Here is a 24,610-nt window from a genome sequence, read left to right on the forward strand (position 1 = left end):
GTGTGTCTGTTCTGTGATGGGAACTGTGAGGGAGGTTGAGGATCAAGACATGCTTCCTGCCACTGAGGGGCTCACTTCTGTCTATTCTGTCAGCTGGGAAGCACTTGTTGAGCATCTCCTCTGAGTCAGGACTGCTAGATCATGGTTCCTATCCTCAGGCTGCAGACAGTGGAAAGTCCAAGGTGCAGCATCCCCAAGGCTATTAGCCTCTCAGAGGCCTCAGCAGATGAAGTTCAGGAGGTCCTGCTAGGTCCGCCTCCCCCCCACGGCTTCCTATCTGATCCCTCATACCACTATGGACCTCACCCCACCTCCTGGTATCATAATCAGAACACCAGGGAAAACATGGTGCCTGACCCCAGAGGTCCCTGCAGGCCAAGATGTGACATTGGCTAATGAAGCTAGAGCTTTCCGGAATCCAGGACATTGTACCTCTCTTGCCTTTTTCCCAGTGGATCTCCCTTCAACTCCTGTACCCAGTTGTTGTTTTTTTTAAGTAGGCTCTGTGCTGGACATGGAGCCCAATTCGGGGCTTGAACTCATGACCCTGAGATCAAGACCTGAACTGAAATCAAGAGTTGGACACTTAACTGACTGAGCCACTCAGGCGCCATCCCACCCCGACCACTTCTGTAGCTACTGTAAACTTATTATTATTTTTTAGGTTTATTTATTTATTTTGAGAGAGACAGAGACAGCATGAGTAGGGAAGGGGCAGAGAGAGGAGAAGACAGACAATCCTAAGCAGGCTCCACCCTGTCAGCATGGAACCCAATGTGGGGCTCAAACTCATGAAACCATGAGATCATGACCTGAGCTGAAACCAAGAGTCAGATGCTTAACTGACTGAGCCATCTAGGTGCCCCATAAACTTCTTAAACGAAAAAAAAAAAAATGTATGTGGTCTAAGAGCACAAGAACTAAATATTTGAAATGAGGGCCATAAAGGAAAATTCCAGCTGTGACATGTGCTAGCAGAACAGCACTTCTTTCCCAGAGTATAAAGATCTAATTACCTATGTCTGGGCCCAGTGCAGTGCCGGCATACAGTAAGTGCTCAAAGAATGTATACTGAATAAGTGAATGAGTGTATGAATGGAAATTGAGGGGAGAGGAGAGGATGGAGAGCTGGGGTAGACTCCCCGAATACCATGTGTGCTCATAAATAGTGGTAGGCGCGCAAATAGTGGCAAGCCCTCCACCAGACTGCTTGTAATCATGGCTCTGCCCGCCATTTATCGCAGAGATTCATTCAATCATTCAACAAATGGATATTGTATGGTGACTCTGTGCCAACTATTCTAAGCAGCAGGGATGAAACAGTATAAAAAGCAGAATCCCTACCTACAATCCAGTTGGCAAAATGGGCAGTGAACAAATAAATAATAAAGTGTCCGATCATGGTAAGTACCACATAGAAACAATAAAGCAGCATAAGAGGAACAGGGTCATGGGACATGTGCAAGTATGCAAAGTCCTTGTGGTAGATGCATCCTCAGGAAGGGCAGGTGTACCCGGAAGCAGATCCAAGGTCACTGGGAGTCAGGTCATGCAGGGTGTTTCAGGGTGAGGACTTTGGTTCTCAGTAAGGGAGTGACATAACCTGATCCCTCCACTGCTGCTGAGAGGATTTGGGGGCGGGGTGATGAGGTGAAAGTGGGAAGCCACATGGGAAGTTGTTGCAGGTTCCTCTAGGGTGAGAAGTGGTTGGATTCTGGATTATGTTCTGAACGTAGGCAGTAGGGTTTTCTGTCAGGCTGTATGTGAGATGTGAGAATGGAAGCAGTGAGGTTGACTCCAGGGTTAGAGCTCAGTAACAGATGGCACAGTGCTGCTGTTTTTCTGAGATTGGAAGATAGAGGAAGGATAAATCAGAACCATCCTTCAGGAGGTTCGTGATTGGTTATATGTGTTTTGGGGTGAGGGAGGGTTGAGGGACAGGCGATGGCAGAGCAGGACACAAAAGCACTGGTGCCTGGTCAAGCTTTGAGCTGGGGCTTCTCCCAGGCAGGGAAGGTGTTCTGGAGGGAAGTTGTCTGAACAAAACTGAGTTGTAAAAGAAAGCTGGTGGTTACCCAGGTGGAAGAGTGTTCAATATAAAAGGAACAGTGGGTGCAAAGGACCAGAGGCCTGATACAGGTTATTGGGTGCTTGCTACATGTCAGACACTGCTAAATGCTTTACGTGCTTCACCACTCAAATCCTTGAGGTGATCTGTGAGACTGGGAGAATCATTATTTCCCTTTACAGATGAAGAAACAGATCTGAGAGGTCAAACTATGTGCTTAGAGACACAGCTAGTGAGCATGGGACAACAGGGGTGTTATAGCATGTGGCTGTGTTGTGAGCCCAGGGAATCTGAGTTAAAGTGGATATGTCCTGGAACTGGGAAAGAGCAGTAGGTATTTGGGACTGGCTGGGGTATGTAGTGAGAAGGAACAGCGGGATACCAGCACATAGGCCAGTCACAGATGGCACTGGTAGGTGACCTGTGTCCACAGTGGGTTATCAACCCCACATGGGATTGACAGAGCTTATTATCCCTGAGCCTATCAGCTAGATACTCAGTATACCTACCCTTACTGCTTTTAGTAACTATGGCGACAGTGACCAGCATGGAGTGGCTGGAGAATCTTGCAGAGCATATAGGAACTTGGTCACTTAGTTCAGCTGGGTTGATTGGCCTTGAGAGCTTATTCTCCAATATTTAGCCCTTTCCCAACCACAAGCCATTTTAGAGTCACAGCTCAGCTCCAGAAGATACTTTTTTTTAAAGATTTTATTTTTAAGTAATCTCTATACCCAATGTGGGGCCAAAACTCACAACCCTAGGATCAAGAGTCATATGCTGTACTGACTGAGCCAGCCAGGCACCCCAAGAAAAGACAACAACTCTTCTTTTTCTTCTCCTTCTCCTTCTTCTCCTTCTCCTCTTACTTCTCCTCCTCCTTCTCCTTCTCCTCCTCCTTCTCCTTCTCCTCCTCCTTCTCCTTCTCCTCCTCCTTCTCCTCCTCCTTCTCCTCCTCCTTCTCCTCCTCCTTCTCCTCCTCCTTCTCCTCCTCCTTCTCCTCCTCCTTCTTCTCCTTCTCCTCCTTCTTCTCCTTCTCCTCCTTCTTCTCCTTCTCCTCCTTCTTCTCCTTCTCCTTCTCCTTCTTCTCCTTCTTCTTCTTCTTCTCCCCCCTCCTCCTCCCCCTCCTTCTCCCCCTCCTCCCCTCTCCCCCTCCTCCTCCTCCCTCTCCTCCTCCTTCCTTCTTCTTCTCCTCATCCTCCTCTTCTTCTCCTCTTCCTCCTCCTCCTCCTCTTCTTCTTCTCCTCTCCCTCCTCCTCCTCCTCCTCCTCTTCTTCTCCTCTCTCTCCTCCTCCTCCTCTTCTTCTCCTCTTCCTCCTCCTCCTCCTCCTCTTCTTCTTCTCCTCTCCCTCCTCCTCCTCCTCCTCTTCTTCTCCTCTCTCTCCTCCTCCTCTTCTTCTTCTCCTCTCCCTCCTCCTCCTCCTCCTCCCCCTCCTCCTTTTTTTGAGAGAAAAAAAGAAAGAAAGGGCACAAGTGAGCAAGGGGCAGAGAAGGAGGGAGGGAGGGAGAGAGAGAGAGAGAGAGAAAGAGAAAGATTACGAAGCAGGGCACACCAGAAGTGGGGCTTGTGTTTTACCTAAAGCAGGGCTTATGTTCACCTAAAGCAGGGCTCGAGCTCACCTGAAGCGGAGTTCAAGCTCACCCCAAGCAGGGCTTGAGCTCACTGGATGTGGGACTTGAACTCATGAATGGTGAGATCATGACCTGAGCCAAAGTAAGATGCTTAACAACTGAACCACCCAGACACACAAGAAGAGACTCTTCTTAAAGGTACAACAGTCAAGGGGCCCTCAGAGTCAGGCAGAGAATAAGGAAAAGGAAGCAGAGAACTTACTCCACACTTTTTTTTAAAGCTTACTTATTTATCTTGAGAGAGAGAGAGAACGTGTGGGGGAGGAGCAGAGAGAGAGGGAGAGAGAGAGAGAAAATCCCAGACTCCATGCTGACAGTGTGGAGCCTGACCAGGGGCTTGAACTCATGAACTGTGAGGTCATGACCCGAGCCAAAAACAAGAGTCAGATGCTTAACTGACTGAGCCACCCAGGGGCCTCACACTTCTTGATGTATATGGATTTTGTATCCTATAGCCTTGCTAAATTCACTTAATAGTTGTAGTAGCATTTTTGTGTTTTAAGATTTTATTTTTAAGTAATCTCTATACCCAACATGGGGCTCAAACTCACAACCCCGAGATCAAGAGTCTCATACTCTACCAACTCTACTATCACCCCACTAGTTGCTTTTTTGTAGATTCCTTAGGATTCACTACGTACATGATCATATTATCTATAAGTACAGTTTACTTGTTTTCCTATCTGTATACCTTTTATCTCTTTTTCTTGCCTTATTGCACTGGCTAGGACCTCTAGTACGATAATGAAGTGGTGAGTACACTCTTGCTTTGTTCCCAATCTTAGAAGGAAAAATTCAGTCTTTCTTATTAAGTATACCTATAGATTTTTGCAGATACTCTGTCAGTTTGAAAGTTGTCTTCTATGGTAGGCAGAATAATAGCCCCTCAGAGTTTTCTAGGTCCTAATCTCTGGAATTTGTGAATATATCACCTTACACTGTAAAAGGGAGTTTGTAGATGTGATTAAATTGAATATTTTGATATAGGAAGATTGTCGTAGGTTATTCAGATGAGCCCAATGAAATCACAAGGGTCTTTAAATTTTTTTTAATGTTTATTTTTGAGAGAGAGAGAGACAGAGTATGAGTGGGGGATGGGCAGAGGGCAAGGGAAACACAGAATCCGAAGCAGGCTCCAGGCTCTGAGCTGTCAGCACAGAGCCTGATGGGGGGCTCAAACCCACGAACTGAGAGATCATGACCTGAGCCAAAGTTGGACGTTCAACTGACTGAGCCACCCAAGCACCCACAAAGGTCTTTATAAGAGAGAGGCAGAAGCATCAGAGTTTGAAACAGATTGGAGATGAATGTGATACTGCTGGCTTTAAAGATGGAGAAAGCGTCCTGAGCTAAGGGATGCAGGTGGCTTCTAGAAACTAGAAAAGCAAAAAATGGATTATCCTCTAGAGTTGTAGGAGAAACACAGGCCTGCTGACACCTTGATTTAGTTCAGGGAAACACATTTCAGATTTATAACCTCCAGGACTATAAGATAATAGATTTGTGTTGTTTTAAGCCAGTGAATTTGAGGTAATTTGTTATAGCAACAATAGGAAACTATTGTATCAGTTTTGGTGATTTGTGCCTTTTAAGGAATTTGTCCATTTCATCCAATTTGTACAATTTTTACTGGCATGAAGTTGTTCATAGTATGCCCTTATTTTTCTTTTAATGTATTTTTGTAGGATCCTTAGTGGTGGCCCCTCTTCATTCTTTTTTTTAATGTTCATTTATTTTGAGAGAGAGCGAGAGTGAGAGAGCAAGCAAGAGAGAGCATGCACATGAGTGAGGGAGGGGCAGAGAGGGAGGGGGAGAGAGAGAATATCCTAAGCAGGCTCCATGCTGTCAGCACAGAGCCTGATGTGGGGCTCGAACTCACAGACCATGAGAGCATGACCTGAGCCGACATCAAGAGTTAGATGCTTAACCAACTGAACCACTCAGGTACCCCTCTTATTATTATTTTTTTAATGTTTATTTATTTTGAGAGAGAGTGAGAGGGGCAGAGGGAGAGGGAGAGAGAATCCCAAGGAGTCTCCATGCTCAACGGAGAGTCCCAAGCGGGGCTCAGTCTTAGACCATGACCTGAGCCGAAATCAAGAGGGAGACACTTAATTGCTGAGCCACACGGGTGCCCCTAAAGATTTTATTTTATTTTTATTTATTTATTTTTAAAATTTTTAAAGTGTTTATTTATTTTTGAACGAGACAGAGACAGAATGCAAGTGGGTTGGGGCAGAGAGAGAGGGAGACACAGAATCTGAAACAGGCTCCAGGCTCTGAGCTGTCAGCACAGAGCCCAACGTGGGGTTTGAACCCACGAACCGTGAGATCATGACCTGAGCCGAAGTTGAACGCTCAACTGACTGAGCCACCCAGGCGCCCCTGAACTTTAAGTAGAATCATGCTGAATGTATGCTTCTGTGACTTGTGAATGTATGTTTCTGCTCATTTTTAGTATTTTTCTATGCTTAACATGTGTAGTGGTTATTAACTTTTACTGCTGTATATTATTACCATTCTGCTGTATGCATATAGGCTGTTTGAAGTTTGGGGACTTTTCCAAACAATGCTGCTATGAATATTCTTGTTCATGTATTTCTTTTTTATTAATTTTTAAGTACTTATTTATTTTTGAGAGGGAGAGTGTGAGCATGTGGGGGAGGGACAGAGAGAGGGAGATAGAGGATCTGAGGCCAGCTCTGCACTGACAGCAGCAGAGAGCCTGATGAGGGGCTTGACCTCATAAACCGTGAGATGACCTGAGCTGAAGTCAGACGCTTAACTGGCTGAGCCACCCAGGGGTCCCATTTGTTCATGTATTTCTAAGGTAACATGCTAGGATGAAATGGCTGGTTGTGAGGAGCATGTTCAACTAGTTAATGTCGATTGTTTCCAAAATGGCTTGTATTAAATTATCTTTCCACCAGCAGGGTAAGAGTTCCTCCTTCTGCACTTCCTTACTGACCTCTAAATCTGACATCTACAGACATGTTTTCACATTCTAACATTTTTGCCCACCCAAGTCTTTATAATAACAGCCAATACTTAATGTTCACGTAAACTGTGCCAGGCTCTGTCCTGAGCGCTGTGTGAATGGTCTCACTTTATCCTCACAAGAGCCCTATCGAGTAAGAATGTGTGGTCATTTATGGCCAAGAGAGCAAGTCTTTGTCCCTCCCCTGCCAACTTCCCTCTGTCTGGACCTGGTAGCCTTTCTCATCTCTTCCTTGTCCCAATTTGGGCTGGGCTGGGTCCCAGCAGGGCCTCAGTCCTGCCTCGAACCCTTTTTCCTCCTCAGGCTTTTATTCCCTGTCAGTCCGCCTCAGCCGCCCTGCATCCTGGGACCGGATCAGACACTACAGGATTCAGCGCCTTGATAATGGCTGGCTGTACATCTCACCACGCCTCACCTTCCCCTCACTCCAGGCCTTGGTGGACCATTACTCTGGTACGGCCTTTCCCTTTTTCCATTAGACTGGCACGTGGGGTAGACAGTTGTACCTTTGCACACTTTACTTGCTGGAGAATATGCAGACAGGCAAAAGAGGGGCCTTCCCATCTTCATGCCAGTTCCTGTGCCAAGAACTTAGGCTGAGGGCTCTATCTTCATCCCATGCCCTGACAGAGGCACGTGGACCTCCCATGTCAACATGCACCAATACCTCACCTACCACTATGGTTCTGAGTCCAAGACCCCAATGTTGAGCACAGTTCTCTCCACAGGAACTAGGCCCCAAGCTGTTGCTGTTGTGCAATTCAGTTGATTCTTAGCATTTCCTGGTGCCTGTCCTGTTACAGGGACTGGAGGATACAGCCACTAGGGCAGTGTCAAAGGGGCAGAAAGACCACTCCTGGGAAAACTGATCACGGGTTTCCTAGAGGGTGGGTCCATGCAGTAGATACTGACAGGACAAGTAGAGATTAAGCATTCTCTAGCTTTTTTCCCAAAGTACTTTCCTAACCAGAAACTGGCACTCTAAGAGGTCCATCAACCTACCCAACTAGTCTTCTAAAACCTAGCCCAGAATGACCTCTGATTGCATCTCAGCCCCCAGATCAACAGCTTGAGGCTTACGCCTGTCACTTTAAAATGTAACGTGTGCCCCAACATGAGGCTTTAACTCATGACCCTGAGATCAAAAGTCACGTGCTCTCTACCTACTGAGCCAGCCAGCCCCCCACCCGCCTCCCGCCATTCTTTTTTGATTATTCCCCTACCTGCCAAATGAGGAAAGTGGTCAGGGTGGGGGTTGTTAGGGAGGAAACTAGGGCTGGAGTCAGCCATATCAAGGGTCTACGTCTCTTTCTCAGAGTTGGCGGATGACATCTGCTGCCTACTCAAGGAGCCCTGTGCCCTGCGGAGGGCTGGCTCACTCCCTGGCAAGCCTATACCCCCACCTGTGATTGTGCAGAGGACACCACTCAATTGGAAAGAGCTGGACAGGTAAGGGGACCTCACAGCATGAAGGCAGAACAAAGGAGACAGAAGGACCCACCCCTGGAAACTCACAACCCCAAATGAACTGGTCACCTTCAGGGACACCTGGGAACCAGTGAGTTACTAACCTCGTAGAGACCAGGCCAGGCTCACCAGGACTGTAGGGGGACTGGCAGGAAGGAGAAAGAAGGAGTGGATATAGGGCATGACCAGACATCAGAGATGGCCAGGATGGAAGGTCAGACAAGATGGTGTACAACAGAAAGCACCAGTCCTGAGTGGAGAAGTCAAGCTGGGGCTTTAAGTGACAGGGAGCCACTGTGAGTTTTCAGGTGGTGAAAACTTGAACTGTGTGGGGAGCAAGGGAAGACAAGGCTCCTTGACCCAACTCTCTTCCCCTCTCCACAGTTCCCTCCTGTTCTCTGAAGCACCTGGCACAGGGGAGGCCTCCCTCCTCAGTGAGGGACTCCGGGACGCCCTCAGCTCCTACATCAGCCTGACTGATGACAGCTCCTTGGATGATGCCAGGGACCAAAGCAGAGACCAAAAGGGAATCCAAGGCTGCGGCACCTAGACTCCCAGTTCAGCTCAGCCGGAGCATTCAAGGCAATCCAGGGTCCCACCTATATCCTCTCTCAGCCCTAAGAAGTCACTTAACCTTCTCCCAGTGCCATGAACCCACCTGTAACCTCTAGTTCAAATATAGACCAGCTGAGAATAGGGACAGGGCTCCGAAGAGACTAAACCTCTGGGGTTTGACCCAGTCAGTACCCGAGTTTGGGATTTCCAGTACCATCTTCCACCCCTGCCTGTTGAGTCCCCTTCTATACCTCCATAGCCCCACCCACGAGGTAGAAACCACCACTAGCATCAAGAAAAAAAAAATCATTTAAAGAGAATTTACATGTGTCAGAATACCATACCTCAGAAGGTAGGATTATAGCCTAGAAGGGACAGGAAAGCAGAAGGGATGGATAGCTTACCCAGCAACAGAATCCAGGATGTCCAGCCCCTATCTGGCCCCCAGAACAAAGAGGACCTCTGACAGTCCAAGTTGTCAAACAGCCCCATCAAGCCTCTTCTCCAGATAGTCCTAGCTCTGAGTTCTTTCGTTTTGTGGCTTATCATTTGAACCTGCCTAAGCTTTCCTGGCTACAATGGCCTTGCCATCTTGTGGCCAAATGCAAAATGGCACCTTCTGGGCCTAGCACACTGTAGTGAGGTCAGTCATGTCTCTCAGTGCAGGACAGGGGTATCAGAAGTCGGTAAGCCTCTCTCCACAAAGCTAAGGCCACAGCCTACACCAACTCTAGCCCCTCACTTCCCTGCTGCCCATTAAGGAAAAGAGGCCTGGCTGGAGCTGCTATAGGAGCAGGGAGAAGAGGAAGGGGAATGGGGATGGAGGGCAGGGTTTGGAGGCAAGAGATTAGGTGGGAAAGGCTTTAACAGGTATCATCAACAGATTCTCAATTAAAGATTTGATTTATTCAAGTATCTGAAAACATTCTACAATGGGAATTGTTATTAGATGGTGCCTGTACTGTGCTATGGACCACGCACATACTGCCATACTGTTTTCAGAAGACTTGAAATGCCACTGATAGTTTAAAAACTGTACACGTGATGGAGAAGTGAGGAAGACAATGTTTCATCCGGATCCAGAGGTGTATCAAATTGAACGACAGCTCCAGTCAGCAAACAGGTGTTTCATGATGATATCCAAGAAGAAATGGTTGGTGATGGACAATTCAGAAATGCTTCCCCAAAAGGTGGATGGTTCTTTAAAAAGTTTTAGATCACAACCCTTGCAGAAAACACTGACGCCCGACACGCTGATTCTTGGTCCAAGAAACATGGGTCTTTCAGGTTCCACATGGCTGGGGCGCCCCTACAATCATGTTTCTGTGCTGTAACTAGGAGGGTCCTTTGGACCGGACAGAGAGCGGGTGGGATCTGTATACCATCAGTCATAGTGGATGGCAGTGTAAAAAATGATCCAAATGACCTAGAGAGGAGACAAGCAATGTTTATAAGTCATCTGGGTCCACATGGGCCCCTATTCCACAAAACCAAAATGGCAAAGAATGTGTTGTGCATGGTGGGCTTCCCAGGGGCTATCCGATGCAATCTGCCTGAAAGCCCAAATAATCTCACTGAAATCAAGCTGTTTCTAACAGAGCCCAGGACAACCCACCAGTGCTCCAAAAGGGACCGTGGACAAGCTTCTCTTTCAACTAAAGAGCAACTGGAGCACCAGAAGTGGAGTTACAGATGTGGAAATGATACAGGTAAAGGAGACTATACTGCCAGTGTTAGGATCAGCAACAAATGTGAAAAACAAACCACCATCATACCCTCTCAGCTTCCTATCAAATAAACAGATTCTCAAAACTAGCTAGCTGTTCACTGCAATCTCCTGTGACCTTTATTTTATATATATATACGCACACACATGCACATGCGCCCAGGCACCCCCACCCAGAGATTTTGATTTTGATTTGGACCAGAATCTAACATTTTTTTAAAAAATTAACTTTTGAGATATAATTCATATTTCATAAAGTTCACCTTTAAAAATATGTAATACAAAAATAAAGTATACAATACAGAGGTTTTTAGTATATTCAGAATTGTGCAAAGATCACCACTAACTGATTCTGGAACACTTTAATCACCCTCAAAAGAAAACCTGTTTCCATTATCAGTTACTTCTCATATCCCTGCCCCCCACCCCACCCCTCCACCATTGGCAACCACTAATCTAATTTTATCTGTATGGCTTTGCCTATTCTGGACATTTTTTATAAATGGAATCATATAACATGTTTTGTGTCTGGCTTCTTACACTTAGCATAATGTTTTCAAAATTCATCAAAGTTGTAGTACTCAAAGTTGTAGTACTTGCAAGTACTTTATTCCTCTTTATGGTCTAATACTATATAAATATACAATATTTTATTTATTGATCAGGTAATGGTTGTTTGCGCTTTTCAGCTATTATGAATAAGGCCATAAATATATTTTTAAATGTTTCCCAGTTTCTACTATGCAGCCAGAGTTGAGAATCAGATGTCGAAACTGATGATTGGCCCTGATACCACAAGACTACACTGTACCACACCTAATCTTTTTAGACAACATGACTCACTAAAAGACATGCCCTCTCATCCCTGGAGCCTTTTGAAAAATGGTGCCACAATCAATCACAAAGTATAATCTAATCAGTGTGATCCCCTTGAGAAACAACAGGATTTGCTCTGTTATCTGTCAGCTACACATACCATGAACAAGGCAAAAGATGTCATAAACCCTTCCTTCGTGAGCTCCCATGTGCCACCATATTCTTCCTCATCTATCTGTAGGTAGTTGCTGAAGTAGAGGTACAGGACTCCCGCATTGATCAGGCAGAATCTGGAGGGGGAGGACAAGCACCAAACACAAACTGTGAGTTCAGAAGACTCAGAATTCCTACTACCACAGTCCAGCCTTACCAGGACACTCCCTGTTGCACAGTTTACTATCTGTATCATGGGGGCAAGTGAAATAATACATGAGAACACCTAGGCCCTCAATGGAGCTGCCCAGTGGTTGAGCTAGAGACATAAAGCAACTTTTTTTTAATTGCCCAGCAAAAAAAAATCTTTAAAAAATTTTAAAGAACATAAAAGTTCTCCAAGCCCTCTCAGAGTAAGAGAAGGGTAGCTGAACAATCCCAAATACAACTAGTACCTGACATGGGCCTCCAAGTAGCTCCAGCTAGGGTGGGGGTGGCCATGGGACAAATAGGCTGCTGCTTCATGGCCTAGTGGAGCAAGTAAGCATGCTAAAGCAGCTCCTGCATTAATTCCCAATGGGAAACAATTTCTGGATATCCACTGTCTGCTACTGCACTTGATGCAGAGGTGAAATTGACAGTTCCTGCCCTCCCTTAGCTATCTACTTAGGGGCCCAAAACAGCAGTAAGCATGGAACTGAAACCAAAGGTTTGTGTGCACTTCCAGGAAGATCTTTGACCCCTGTATTTTATTATTTAACACTTAACAGACTGAGCCACCCAGGAACCCTTCATATTTTATTTAACAAATGAAGCACTTAGAATGCAGTAAGGTATAATGTATCACCCTGCTCTACTGATCTCTTGGTACAATAATCACATAAAACTAATTTTCATAAAATGTGCTCCAGGCACATTGCTCCTGAAGGCTACTGTGGAAAAATGCGGAGAACTGGTCCCTCCTAATGGATGAAGAATGGGCTGGTGCGGGGCAGGGCTGTGTGATGATGCTGAGGAGTAGAAGGGGTACGGGGCAGACCCTGAGGCTATTTTAGCAAGGCGGGCTGAGATAGGGTATACATACATCAGAAGTCTAGTTTGGTTTTGTTTTTTTAAAGATTTTAAGTAATCTCTACACCCAACCTCAGGCTTGAACCCACAACCTTGAGATCAAGAGTTGCATGCTGTACTGGCTGAGTCTGCCAGGTACCTCAGAAGTCTAGTTTGTGAGTAGTTAAAGAGTATGGGCTTCCTCCTGAGTGGAAGGAACAGGAACTGGGAAAGTGGTTTAGACTTGTACCATGTTTTAGGACTTGAGCACAAATAATATCTGAGGACAGGGACTGGGAAAATGGCTGAATGAGGTGGCAAAAGACCCAAAGGCTTCAAGCCTAAGGGTCTGGGAGTATAATATAATGGTTCTAGTAACAGAAGCAGGGAGTCAGGAAGAACAGAAGGTTTTTCTTGGATTTCATACAAAATACAGTCCTTGGCTTGACCATGTTGTAGCCACATCCTTGTCTTCTGCCAGAAATCTTGAGACCCAGCCAATCTGGCTGCCTCCCTCTGTCAGGAGTTTCATTTTGGACAGGCAGTTAGTGGTTCCAGAGATTACTAATGGGACTAAGAGACATCACTGTGGGACTCAGCTTAATAAGCAAGGCTGGAGAATGAGACTCATTGAGAGTCTCTGGCTGTAAAAGTGGTTGCTTAGTAACATGAGATAGGGAAATATAAGGAAAAGAGGAGATAAGGAATGACAGAAAAGAGCTAGCATGGGCCCTGTCTTCCAAGGATCACACACTAATAGCAATTCACAGAAACAAAGGCATTTAAATGTCTGGTGGTCACAGGAGAGGGGTCTGGAAAGGACTAGAGGGGCTCAAACTGAGCTCCAAGGATGGGCATAAATCCTATATTGTAAACGAGGGACGGAACTACACAGCAGATGTGTAGAAAAAGAAATTAATCTGCTGGTTTGGGGGTGGAGGGAAAACATTATAAAGACAACACTCCAATGCATTTTTAAAACTCTATCCTAAAAATTCCCATCGGAATTTTAACAAAATAATGATCTCTAAGAAATACTCGACTTGAGGGCTGGGAGGCTACACAACAACAGTAGTAACATATGACCCTGCTTTCAAGGACTAGTGGGAATTAATTTGTTTTAAAAAAATTTTAAGAAGCATTGAGCACCTATTAATCATGATGCCAGGCTCTATAAGAGACAGGCAGGAAGGGATGGATAGTGCTCCTCTCAGATGATGCAAAACCTCAGCAACAGCAGAATGCTCACTGAGTTCTCAGGCAAATTATAATAAGAACAGAGGAAATGGTTTTACCTTAATGTGCCCTAACTGGTGGCCACACCAGAAATGAAGAGAAGCCAAGGTGGGGTCCAGAGGGCAGTCAAGGCAAGAAGTGGAGGAGAGGGTCACCAGAATGGAGCACCAAAGCAGTCCTGCCCTAAGCCCTGGCAACTGCGTCAGACAGATGGAAGAGAGGGAATGTGTGGAAAAATCAACGTCCTTGGTCCCTTTCCAAGAGCAAGGAAAAAGGTGCCAACCAAGGCGGGGGGGATTCGTTTAGAGTGAGAGAAACTGGCTCTGCAGGACAGCATGGGACCGAACCCCATGAAACAGGCAGTCCTCAGAAAGCGGCACTATGGGTGAGCCGTTCCAAGGTGAATTCATTCTCAAACACCTACTTTCCTTTTTTCTCAGCAGCCATTTTTAGCACTATGTAAAGCTAATCATAAGATTGCAGTGAACCATTTATGGAGTGCGTATGATGTACTAAGCAGTACATTTAGGAATTTACTTGCATGACCTCATTTAGTTTACACATCATTCTTATGAGGAAGAGACTTTTATTACCCCCTCTTAATGATGAGAGAATAGAGTCTGAGAGGTGAGACCAAAATTATACAGCTTGAATGTAGCAGAGCTAGAACCTGAATACATAACTTTCTACAGTTAGAGACCTCTGATCAGCTTAACTCATCTGCCACAGTGAAAAGGATACTAGACTAACTCTGGTCTTTGTTATATTCCCAGATTGGGTGACTTCAGAGAAATCTCTTAGGAATCCTGCAAAACTAGATAGGGGCAAAGAATCTGAACCACTTTTATCCTCTCCTAGAAAAGTGGCCTTGGGAAGGTGAGAGACTTCCTGCCTTTAGACTGCCTTCCCCCTTGCTCTGGCGTTTTATCTTCACTGCCTTTTCTTTAACAGAAAGCTCAAATGGGATGACATGTATCTATATACCTCCTCTAATCTGGGAAAATCTCTATGAACCCTAGATCCTGTGTCTCCTCACCCTCACTCCGAACTCATCAGGTATCCACTCCAGCAAAGTTAGGCAGAGCATAACATAAACTCTTAACTCCTTTCCTTGGACAAATGCTGTGCTCAGTATCATGAATCAAAAACCTTCTTAGTTAGAAGAGGAGAATGTACATTCCTTTTGGGTCATCTTCTGAAAAGACAAGGAACTCAAATGAGTTTGAAATCTGTTTCATCCTTTTCACCTAGGATGAGGGATTAAGAGATGTGATCACCTCTAAAACAACCAGTGTGATTTTCCATGAGTAAGGATCACAGTTTCGACTTCCTGTGTGAAAAAAAAAAAGCTCACAGTCCTACCCATCCATTTCCTACTATAGTTTACCCACAATTCCTATCTTCAGACAACTCCCACACATCCTTTTAATTCAAGCTGGCGGGCATGTGTACTCGTCACTTTCAGTGGCTTGTTAACAGGCTGAGCCAAGACCACGGGCAATGTCAGGCGTGCTGCCAGTGGTCACAGGAGCACAGTAAAAGGTGGAGGGCCCAACCTCCTCCTTTTTCACTATCTTTAGAAAGTAAGGATCTGAGGGGCACCTGGGTGGCTCAGTCGGTTAAGCGTCCAACTTTCGCTCAGGTCATGATCTCACTGCTCCTGAGTTCGAGCCCCATGTCGAACTCTGTGCTGATAGCACGCAACTCAGATCCTGCTTCAGATTCTATCTCCATCTCTCTGCCCCTCTCCCGCTTGTGTTCCCCGCCCCCTCTCTCTCAGATATAAATAAAAAATTATTTAAAAAAAAACAACTTAAAAGTAAGGATCTGAAACAACTGTTGCCAAAGCCAAGATCCAGGACATCTAGCGCAGTGCCAGGTATAAGGGAGTGGTCATCAAGTACAGAAGTTCCTCTACCTTCCAAATTTCCATAGGTACAAAGGTCATGCCAGAACTAGAAACTTGCCACCAACAGGTAATGCGGTAGCCTCTTGTGTGATCACTTTGGACCCATGAATAAATGGACTGGTCCAGCCTTCAGAAAGGTAACATATCTAAGTTAAGATGCTCCAGGCCTACTGAACTGAGGAGTGTTGCACTAGACCTATGAGTGCCATCATGGGGCCATTTTTTTTGCTTTTGTCACCTCACACATAGTCATTATAAAACAAAAACAAAAACACACCTCCAAAGTAGCAATAGCCTTTTCCCTAAAAAGGAAACAAATCTATATTTGAAAAGAAATGATGTCATGAAGGGGCACCTGGGTGGCTCAGTCAGTCATGCATCTGACTCTTAATTTCAGGTCAGGTCATAATCTCCTGGTTCATGGGGTCAAGCCCCGTGTCAGGCTCTGTGCCCACAGCGCCCCTCTCTGCCCTTCCCCAACTTGCGCTTTCTCTCAAAATAAATAAACTTAAAAAAACAAAACAAAAGATACAATGAAAACGCCAAGATACCCAGCCAAGACTTACCCTGCTATTCCCAAGAAACCTCGCAAAGGTAACACTCCCCAAATTACACCTAGGACCACAGCAATGATCTGTCGGAACCAGTAGATCACATCTAAAAATTCGTCCTGTAGAAAAGAAAGAGAATGAATGTGTTATGTGTTCTTGGTGGGTGCCACATGAGAGCCTTCTGTAATTGGTGAGAAATAAAAAAGCTTGCTGCTAAACATATCTTCTGGAGACATTTCTCCAAGAGCAATGGTATGTGGTTTTCTGATCCTCACCTCTTATACTAAAACATGGTTTTTTAAAAAAAGAATACATTTAGTTATTTTAAGTGATGAATTCCAGGGCCTGTGTGCTAAAAAAATTTTTAAGAAAAATTACTATTTTTAGAAGCTTAAAAAATGAAATGGCTTGTGATGAAATGGCTGTGGTAACTGTCCTACTGGCCACAGAAAACTCTTATCTGATCCTTGGAGGAGAGACCTAGACAGACTATTCACAGGCAGACGGGCTAATTGTTAATCTACTCAGCACCATCTTCCTGCACCCTGAATTCTAAGTCACAAAGAAGGGTTGGAAACAAAAGTGCTGAAGGCAGGTGCCAGCATATCTAATTTTCATACAAGGACGTCGAAGACTCAGGTTTCTGACCTGCCCAAGACTGCAGAAACCGGTCCTTGTACAAGGGAAGAAAGAAATGACACAGCAGATCAGAAACGTTTTACAAGAGCTGGGCAGGGCTGGGGGCAGGACAAGGGCACCTTCAGGAAGTACCTCCCATCCCCCCTTACAGGAACTCCAGGAAGGAAAACCCGCCTCATCAGTCCAGAAAAATAAGGGAAAGATTGCAAATATAATATACTTTTCAGGTCAACTGGAATCAAGCTGTTTGTGATGGTCCCTTCCTGATCAAGAAGCGGAGTTGGGGAGTACCTACACTCAGATCTTTTGAAAGTGTGTGACCAGTGAAAATATCTTGAAGCCCCAACCATTCCTCACACACATTTGGCGGTTTCCCCCTCTATCCCTCTCCCTCTCTCTTTCTCTCTCTCTCTCACACACACACACCCACTCACCTCTGAGAAGTGGTCTTAATCTCCTCTCTCCCAATTATGCAGGCATTTTTTCTCATTAATAAAAAAGCAATGGCAATAGGCCTTATTACGTGCTAAACGCTTTAATGCACCACGGTACCCGCTTCAGAGCTGTTCTGAGAATTGAGGGAGATGATGCATGGAGAGCACCCGGCAGAAAATATTTAGTAGAGGACTGTTACCGTTACTATTCGTGGTAACGACCATATTTAGTTAATTCGGAGAAGACAAGCCACTTACTGAAGATCCTACTGGGAGTAAAAGGCGGAGATCGAATTCAGAAGCTCACTCTCGCCATTCAGGCACACGCCCTGCCCGCGGGTGGCAACTCCGCTGTTTCCCGCGTGACCCAGGCGGCTTCACCCTTAAACCACTCCGCGGTGAGTTCCGAGCCCGGCTGTCAGGCCCTGGCCCGCCAAGTTCGTCCCGACACCCCTGGGCCACCCGCTCCCCGCTCCGCAACACCCCAAACACTCAGCCGCGCCCGGACCGGAGACAGGGGCAGGCTCGGGCCTGTCCATTCGGCCCCGAGTCCCAGCCGGCTCCTCGAACCTGCGCCCTCGCCAGGTCGCACCGCACCTTGTCCTCCCAGGCCGCGTCGCTCCGCAGCACCTTGCTCCAAACAGAGACTTTGAGGGCCCCGTTGGCCAGCTGCGGCTGAGGCGGCTCCTCCTTTCGCCGCCCGCCGCTCATCCTCCCGTCGCGCCGCCCGGGCCGGGCCTGGGGCGCGCGGGCCAGGCCAAAAGGAGTCGGGGTCTGGGGTCTCGGGTCACGGCGCGCGGGGCGGCGGTAGCAGCGACAGAACCAGCGACTGGGTTCGGCGGCGCGCCGCGGCCGTCCTCACTTGGCCAGGACGCCGGCTCTGCTCGCTCACTCAGCCAAGACCTGGCGCGGCGGTGGGGGAGGAGCCACGCAGCGCCGCGCGTCCACCCGCAGACGAACACCACGCAGCCAATCGGTGGTAGTGCAGCCGTCTGTCGGAAAAGAGGAGCCGTCGCCTCGGCGCAAGCGCGCTACGCGTGACGGAAGTGACGTCAGGCTTCCGCTAGGCGCACGGTAGGGTGAGAGGGAAGGGACAATCTAGGTGGGGACGGTGACGCGAACGCGAGGAGGCGCTGTGGAGACTGAAGAACGGCGTTTGAGCAAAGAGGCGAGGTTAGACTCGGGCGTCGCCCAGCCTTTCCCTAGAGCAGCGGGACAGAACGCGGCCCTGTTTTCCTGGAGGCGTCCTTTGGAGGCCAAAACCGGCTCCCCGGGAGCCCCGAGCTGCTCAGGATGTAAACTGTCTTCTGTATTTAGCGTCTCATCGTGGCCCACCACCCTCTTTTGGCAAATGGAAGCCTTGAGAGGGATTTTCTCAGGCTAAGTGGCAAGTTGCAACCGGCTGAGGACTCCTGGGGCAGGGAGAAGCTTGGTGGGAGTCTAGAAAGTTCTTACTAGCTATCAGAATATCTGACTATTCAGTATTCTAAATATTGTGTCCTCTCTGTGTGCTAGGTCAGTGGTTCACAAAGTGTGTGTCTGGACCACCAGCAGCCACATCACCTAGGAACTTGATTAGAGATGCACATTCTCAGACCCCATCCCAGAATTGCGGAACCAGAAATTGTGTGAGTGGGGCCCATAATCAGCATTTTAATAAGCCCTCCAGGTGGTGCCATGTTCATTGTGCTTTGTAATAAGTTGAGACCGAGACACATCACTTTTGTGTGGTGGGTTAATAGAGGCAAACTAACTTGCCCAGAATCACTCAACTAGTACTGGGCCTGTCAGACTTCAAAATTTGTGTTCTTAACCTTTAGCTTTCAGTGTCAAATGAGGTCAGAACATCCTTTGTATACCAACATTGATGGGTCGTTCTCCACCTTAGGTGAGAAACAGAATCTCTTAGGGAACTTCTTCAGAATTGTGGTTTTCAACCACAACTCGATTTCAAGATCCTGTTTCAATAGGTTGAGTGAGGCTGGACCCCAAAGGTGATATACACAGCAGCAGACATTACTCTATCTGGACCTGGCGAGAGGGCTGTATAGCTGACATGGGTGCACACCTTTAGTCCTCTAACTTTCACATGGATTTGGTTCTTTTCAGCCCTGCCTTTTTTCTGAACCATTTTCCCTCCATATGCAAAACTATGGTAAATCCTAACCAGCTCACTGGAAGTGTACCATTGGTATAAAATCTCTTTTACAGATTCCCTGGGGGCATGTAGTGCTGGAGACAAACTGATCATTCTGTCACAGAATGTTGGAAGAATACCTAGCCCACAGTCCAAGACAGAGAGGTAAGTTTTCAGTCTGCTGGGCCTGGTGGTAAAGGTTTGTAATGGGTTGGGAAAAACTGAGTTCTGAGGGAAGAGTAGGAGGAGTTAAGGGGAAAAGGGAGAGGAAGAGAGCGTTCCAGGAGATGAAACCATGTCAGTTAATGGTAGAGAAACCACAAGTTGGGAAGGAGTGGGAAGGGTATGCTGAAGAATTTGTTTTTGTTTTTTCCAGTTTTATTAAAAAATAATTGACATGCATCATGCATCACTGTGTAAGTTTAAGGCCTATAGCATGATGATTTGATTTACATATATTGCAAAATGATCATTACAGTAGGTTCAGCTAATCTCCCATCTTCTCATATAGATACAATGAAAAGGAAGAAGAAAATTATGCAATTTTTTCTTTATGAGGAGAACTCTTAGGATTTATTCTTTTCTATTTTTATTTATTTATTTATTTATTTATTTATTTATTTATTTAGAGAGAGCGAGAGTAGGAGCGGGAGAGGGGCAGAGGAAGAGGGAGAGAGAATCCCAAGCAGGCTCTTCAATGGGTATGGCTTGATCTCACCACTGTGAGACGGGGACCTGAACCAAAACCAAGAGTCGGATGCTTAACTGACTGAGCCACCAAGGTGCCCCAGGATTTATTCTTAATTTTCCTATATATCAATACATCATTCGTAACTATAGTCATCATGTTGTATATTATATCTCTACTACTTATTTATCTCAACTGGAAACTTGTATCTTTTAACCACCTTCCTCCATTTCTCCCTCTGGTAACCACAAGTCTGAGCTCTTTGTCTGTGAATTTGTTTTTTAAGATTCCACACGTAAGTGAGATCATAAAGTGTTTTTCTTTCTCCATCTGACTTATTTCACTTAGCATAATACAAAGTCCATACATGTTGTCATAAATAGTCGGACTTGTTCTTTTGTGGATGAATAATATTCCGTGATGTGTATACCGCAACTTCTTTATCCATTCATTCGTTGATGGACACTCAGGTTGTTTCCATGCCTTGGCTATTGTAAATAATGCTGCTATGAATATGAGGGCACAGATATCTTTTTGAGTTAGTGTTTGTATTTCCTTATTTCTTAGTATTGTATATTCCCAGAAGTGGAATTGCTGGATCATATGGTAGTTCTACTTTTAATTTTTTGAGGATCCTTCATACTGTTTTCCATAGTGGCTGCACCAATTTAAATTCCCACCAACAGCAGACAAGGAAGGATTCACTTTTCTCCACATCCACATCAGCATTTGTTATCTCTTATCTTTTTTATGATGACCATGAATAAATTATTTTTATCCCAAGGATAGAGGAAGTCACATAAAGGATTTGAACAGGGGCACTTAACTTTTCAGATTGGTATCTCAGCAAGATCATTCTGGCTGCTATTAGGAGGACAGGATCAGAGTGGGAGACTGTTTAGACTGTTAAAGTTACTCAAGGGATATGGTGGAGCACTGAAAATGGAGAAAATTGGAATAAAACAGTTAATTCTGTTTTTAAAAATGTTTACTTATTTTTGAGAGACAGAAGAGCATGAGCAGGGGAGGGGCAGATAGAGACAGGGACAAAAGGATCCAAAGTGGGCTCTGTGTTGACAGAAGTCAGCCCAGTGAGGGGCTTGAACTCATGAATCATGAAACCATGAGCTGAGCCAAAGTCATATGCTTAACCAACAGAGTCACTCAGGCACCCTGTTAACTCTTTTTTAAACGTATTTTTTTTTTACTTGCTGTAAAATGTACATAACAAAATGTACCATTCCTAAGTGTATAGTTTGCTGGCACAGTGAAGTACATTTACTTTATTGTGCAGCTGTCACCACCATCCATTTTCAGAACTCTTTCATCTTGCAAAACTGAAAGTTTTGTACCCAGGAAACTGTTAACTCCCCATTCTCTCTTTACCCTGGCCCCCAACGACTCCTCTACTTTCTGTCCCTAAATTTGACTAAGTACTTCTGTAAGATTAGAGTCACACAGTGCCCTTTTCTGATTGGTTTATTTCAGTTAGCATACTGTCTTCAGGATTCATCCATGTTGTAGCATGTGTCAGAATTTCCTTCCTTTTTTCTTTCTTTTTTAAAAAAACTTATTCATTTATTTGCAGGGTGGCGGGGGAGGGCAGAGGGAGGGAGAGAGAGAGAATCCCAAGCAGGCTCCCTGGTGTCAGCACAGAGCTGGATGTGGGCTCAATGCGGGGATCCCATGAACCTGAGAGATCATGACCTGAGCCAAAATCAAGAGTCTGATGCTCAACTGATTGAGTCACCCAGGCACCCCCAAATTTCCTTCCTTTTTAAGGCTGAAGAATAACTGTTACATGTTTGTTAGATGTTCATTGTATATATTGCTAACCTTAAAAATAAAACTGTTACTTATTTTACCAGCAAAAATGAGTTTATTTAGGAATAGCAGAGTATTGCAGTTTGGACATGCAGACTACAGCAAAACCAAAGGCAGGTACAGAAAACAAAGGAGAGAAACTTGCTTTTATAGACTAAAGGAAAGGAAGTTGGGAGGGGCTTTTATAAACAAAAAAGTCTGGTAGAGTAGGTTAAGAGTTTGAAGTATAGTGTTTTTTCATTGGCTGCAAGTTGTAACAGTCTCTCTCTCCTTGACTGGGCTGTTGCTGGGCAAGGAGAAACTTTTTCTCCTTGGGAATGCAAGGTATGTCTCTGTTGGGGTCTGCAGTTGATGAGGACTGATAGGGTGTGAGAGCTCCTCCTGTAGGCCTCCCAGTTCCATTATTTATTTAGTTAGTTAGTTACTAATTTTTTAAGTCATCTGTACATTAATTAATTAATTAATTAATTTACTTTTTAAGTAATCTGTACATCTAATGTGGAGCTTGAACTCACAAGCTCCTGAGATCAAACAAGAGTTGCACACTCCACCTATTGAGTCAGCCAAGCGCCCCCCAACTCCACTTTAAATGAGGTTTCCTGGGGTTCCTGGGTGGCTACACCATTTTGCATTTGTACCTACAGTACACAAGAGTTCCAATTTCTCCACGTTCCCATCCATACTTGTTTTCTGTGTTTTTAGAAAAAAAATTTTTTTAACCTTTATTCATATTTTGAGAGACAGAGCATGAGTGGGGGAGGGGCAGAGAGAGAGGGAGGCACAGAATCTGAAGAAGGCTCCAGGCTCTGAACTGACAGCACAGAGCCCGACACGGGGCTCAAACTCACAGACCGTGAGATCATGACCTGAGCTGAAGTCGGATGCTTAACTGACTGAGCCACCCAGGTACCCCCGTGTGTTTTTTTTTTTAATAATAGTCAACCTAATGGATGTGAAGTGGTATCTCATTGTGATTTTTATTTGCATTTCCCTAATGATTAGTGATGTTGAGCATCTTTTCGTGTGCCCATTTTTGTGTATCTTTGGAAAAATGTCTATTCTAGACCCTTACCCGGTTTTTGAGTCTAGTCATTTATGTTTTTTGTTGTTGAGTTGTAGGAGTTCTTGATATTCTGGATATTAATATATGTATTCTGGATATTAATCCCTTATCCCTTATGTAATTTGCAAATATTTTCTATTTTGTGGGTTGCCTTTTTACTCTGTTGATAGTAGAGTCAATTGATACACAAAAGTTTTTAATTTTGGAGGCACCTGGCTGGCGCAGTGGTAGAGCATGTGACTTTTGATCTTGGAGTCAGGAGTTCAAGCCCTAAGTTGGGTGTGGAGCCCACTCAAAAAAAAAAAAAGTCATTGATATTTTGATAGAGATTGTTGTGAATCTGTAGTAGGTAAGTCTTCCAATTCATGAACATGAGATATTTTCCATTTATTTTTATCTTCCTCAATTTCACTCAGCACTGTTTTATAGTTTTCAGTGCATGAGTCTCACTTTTGTTAATTCTTAACTATTTTATTCTTTTTTGATGCTATTATAAATTGTTTTTTAATTGCCCTTTTGGGTTGTGTATAGAAACACAACTGATTTTTCTTTTTCTTTTTTAATAGACTCTTTTTTATTATTATTTTTTTTAACGTTTATTTATTTTTGAGACATAGAGAGACAGAGCATGAACAGGGGAGGGGCAGAGAGAGAGGGAGACACAGAATCTGAAACAGGCTCCAGGCTCTGAGCTGTCAGCACAGAGCCCAACACAGGACTCGAACTCACGGACCGTGAGATCATGACCTGAGCCGAAGTCGGCCGCTTAACCGACCAAGCCACCCAGGCGCCCCCACAACTGATTTTTCTGTGCTGATTTTGTATCCTGCAACTTTGCTGAATCCATTTATTCTTTTTTTATTTTGGAGTCTTTATATATGATTCTCTATATATGATCATATCATCTGCAAAGAGATAACTTTATGTTTTGCAAGAAAAGAGTTAATTCTTTTTATGTCTTATTGTATTATATTGTGAAGATCTGCTCTTAACTCTGAGATTCATTAAGTTTGTGATTACGTGGTGGTGGGGATGTCCAGAAAGTTATACTTGGAAGGGTCCTCAGATCCAGTCCAGCCCAGCGTCACACAGCAAGTTAGAGGTTCAATAGGCATCTGAAACCTCATCTGTGTTACTCTTAGCTTTGTAGGAGCCCACAAAACCACACTAGGAGCTAGCTTGGAGAGCCCTTGCCTAGAGGGTACTTATGGGACTGAGACTTGATCCCTTTTTGCTTTCACCCAAGGTTTCCTTATCTTAGGAAGTGGGGAGTCTGGCTGAATCCCAGTGCATCCATCTGGTTAAAATAAACATCCTGGGTGGTCTAAGATGGAAAAGAACTTGATGAAGAGTCAGATTTGGAAGTGGGAGAGAGATTTGGAAGTAGGACAGATTTTGCCTTTGTGAGGTTGCCTTTTTAAGCACCAGTTAAACACATGATCTCAGCTTTGGGAATGAATATGTCCTCTCAGCTGAATGCCTCTATACCACTACTAGCTGCTTGTAGTAGGGTTTGGAGAGGAAGGTGTGCTCTGAGGGGTAAGATTGAGGGCCCTAGACAGGCAGATGGAGTCACAGAAATCAGAAGAGTCCTGCAGGGAAAAAAACCACAAGCCGTGGAAAGAGCATCCGTTGTGAAGTAGAGGTCTGAGTTTGTATCCACA

General features: G+C 45.1%; 2 protein-coding genes and 1 long non-coding RNA gene across 5 annotated transcripts in view; 2 read left to right on the forward strand and 1 right to left on the reverse strand.

The window, feature by feature from the left end:
* The window catches only part of SLA2 (Src like adaptor 2), a 25,187-nt gene extending 14,652 nt beyond the window's left edge, over positions 1–10,535 (forward strand). For both annotated transcript variants that reach the window (XM_019458576.2, XM_019458577.2), the window contains exons 6-8: positions 7,002–7,151; positions 8,015–8,147; positions 8,550–10,535. In XM_019458576.2, the coding sequence (XP_019314121.1) occupies positions 7,002–7,151; positions 8,015–8,147; positions 8,550–8,715 (449 nt within the window). In that variant the 3' untranslated portion in view covers positions 8,716–10,535. The remainder of the gene's footprint in view (positions 1–7,001; positions 7,152–8,014; positions 8,148–8,549) is intronic.
* Positions 9,605–18,199, reverse strand: RAB5IF (RAB5 interacting factor). 2 transcript variants are annotated; one of them, XM_019458581.2, is made up of 4 exons: positions 17,832–18,199; positions 16,177–16,280; positions 11,423–11,552; positions 9,605–10,146 (listed from the first exon to the last, which is right to left on the reverse strand). In XM_019458581.2, exons 1-4 carry the CDS (start codon positions 17,943–17,945, stop codon positions 10,105–10,107), a joined length of 390 nt encoding a protein of 129 aa, XP_019314126.1. In that variant the 5' UTR covers positions 17,946–18,199; the 3' UTR covers positions 9,605–10,104. The 2 variants fall into 2 exon arrangements, with proteins under 2 accessions (XP_019314126.1, XP_019314127.1); XM_019458582.2 differs by lacking the exon at positions 11,423–11,552.
* Positions 18,200–18,285: 86 nt separating this feature from the next.
* On the forward strand, positions 18,286–23,516 carry LOC128773474 (uncharacterized). Its single transcript, XR_008417733.1, has 4 exons — positions 18,286–18,618; positions 18,755–18,862; positions 19,446–22,165; positions 22,208–23,516. It is a non-coding gene; the product is annotated as an uncharacterized LOC128773474 (long non-coding RNA).
* The last annotated feature ends 1,094 nt before the right edge of the window (positions 23,517–24,610 follow it).

Source organism: Panthera pardus, unplaced genomic scaffold, assembly GCF_024362965.1.
Source record: "Panthera pardus isolate Hobbes unplaced genomic scaffold, ASM2436296v1 HiC_scaffold_25, whole genome shotgun sequence".
In the NCBI taxonomy this organism is placed as follows: Eukaryota; Metazoa; Chordata; class Mammalia; order Carnivora; family Felidae; genus Panthera; species Panthera pardus.

Excerpts from the sequence above, each read along its gene's own strand:
- RAB5IF (XM_019458582.2), bottom strand. The coding sequence starts at position 17,945 with ATGAGCGGCGGGCGGCGAAAGGAGGAGCCGCCTCAGCCGCAGCTGGCC. Across the intron at positions 16,281-17,831 it reads ACGCGGCCTGGGAGGACAAG|GACGAATTTTTAGATGTGAT; the intron begins GTGCGGTGCGAC and ends TCTTTTCTACAG. Across the intron at positions 10,147-16,176 it reads GGTTTCTTGGGAATAGCAGG|GTCATTTGGATCATTTTTTA; the intron begins GTAAGTCTTGGC and ends TCTCCTCTCTAG.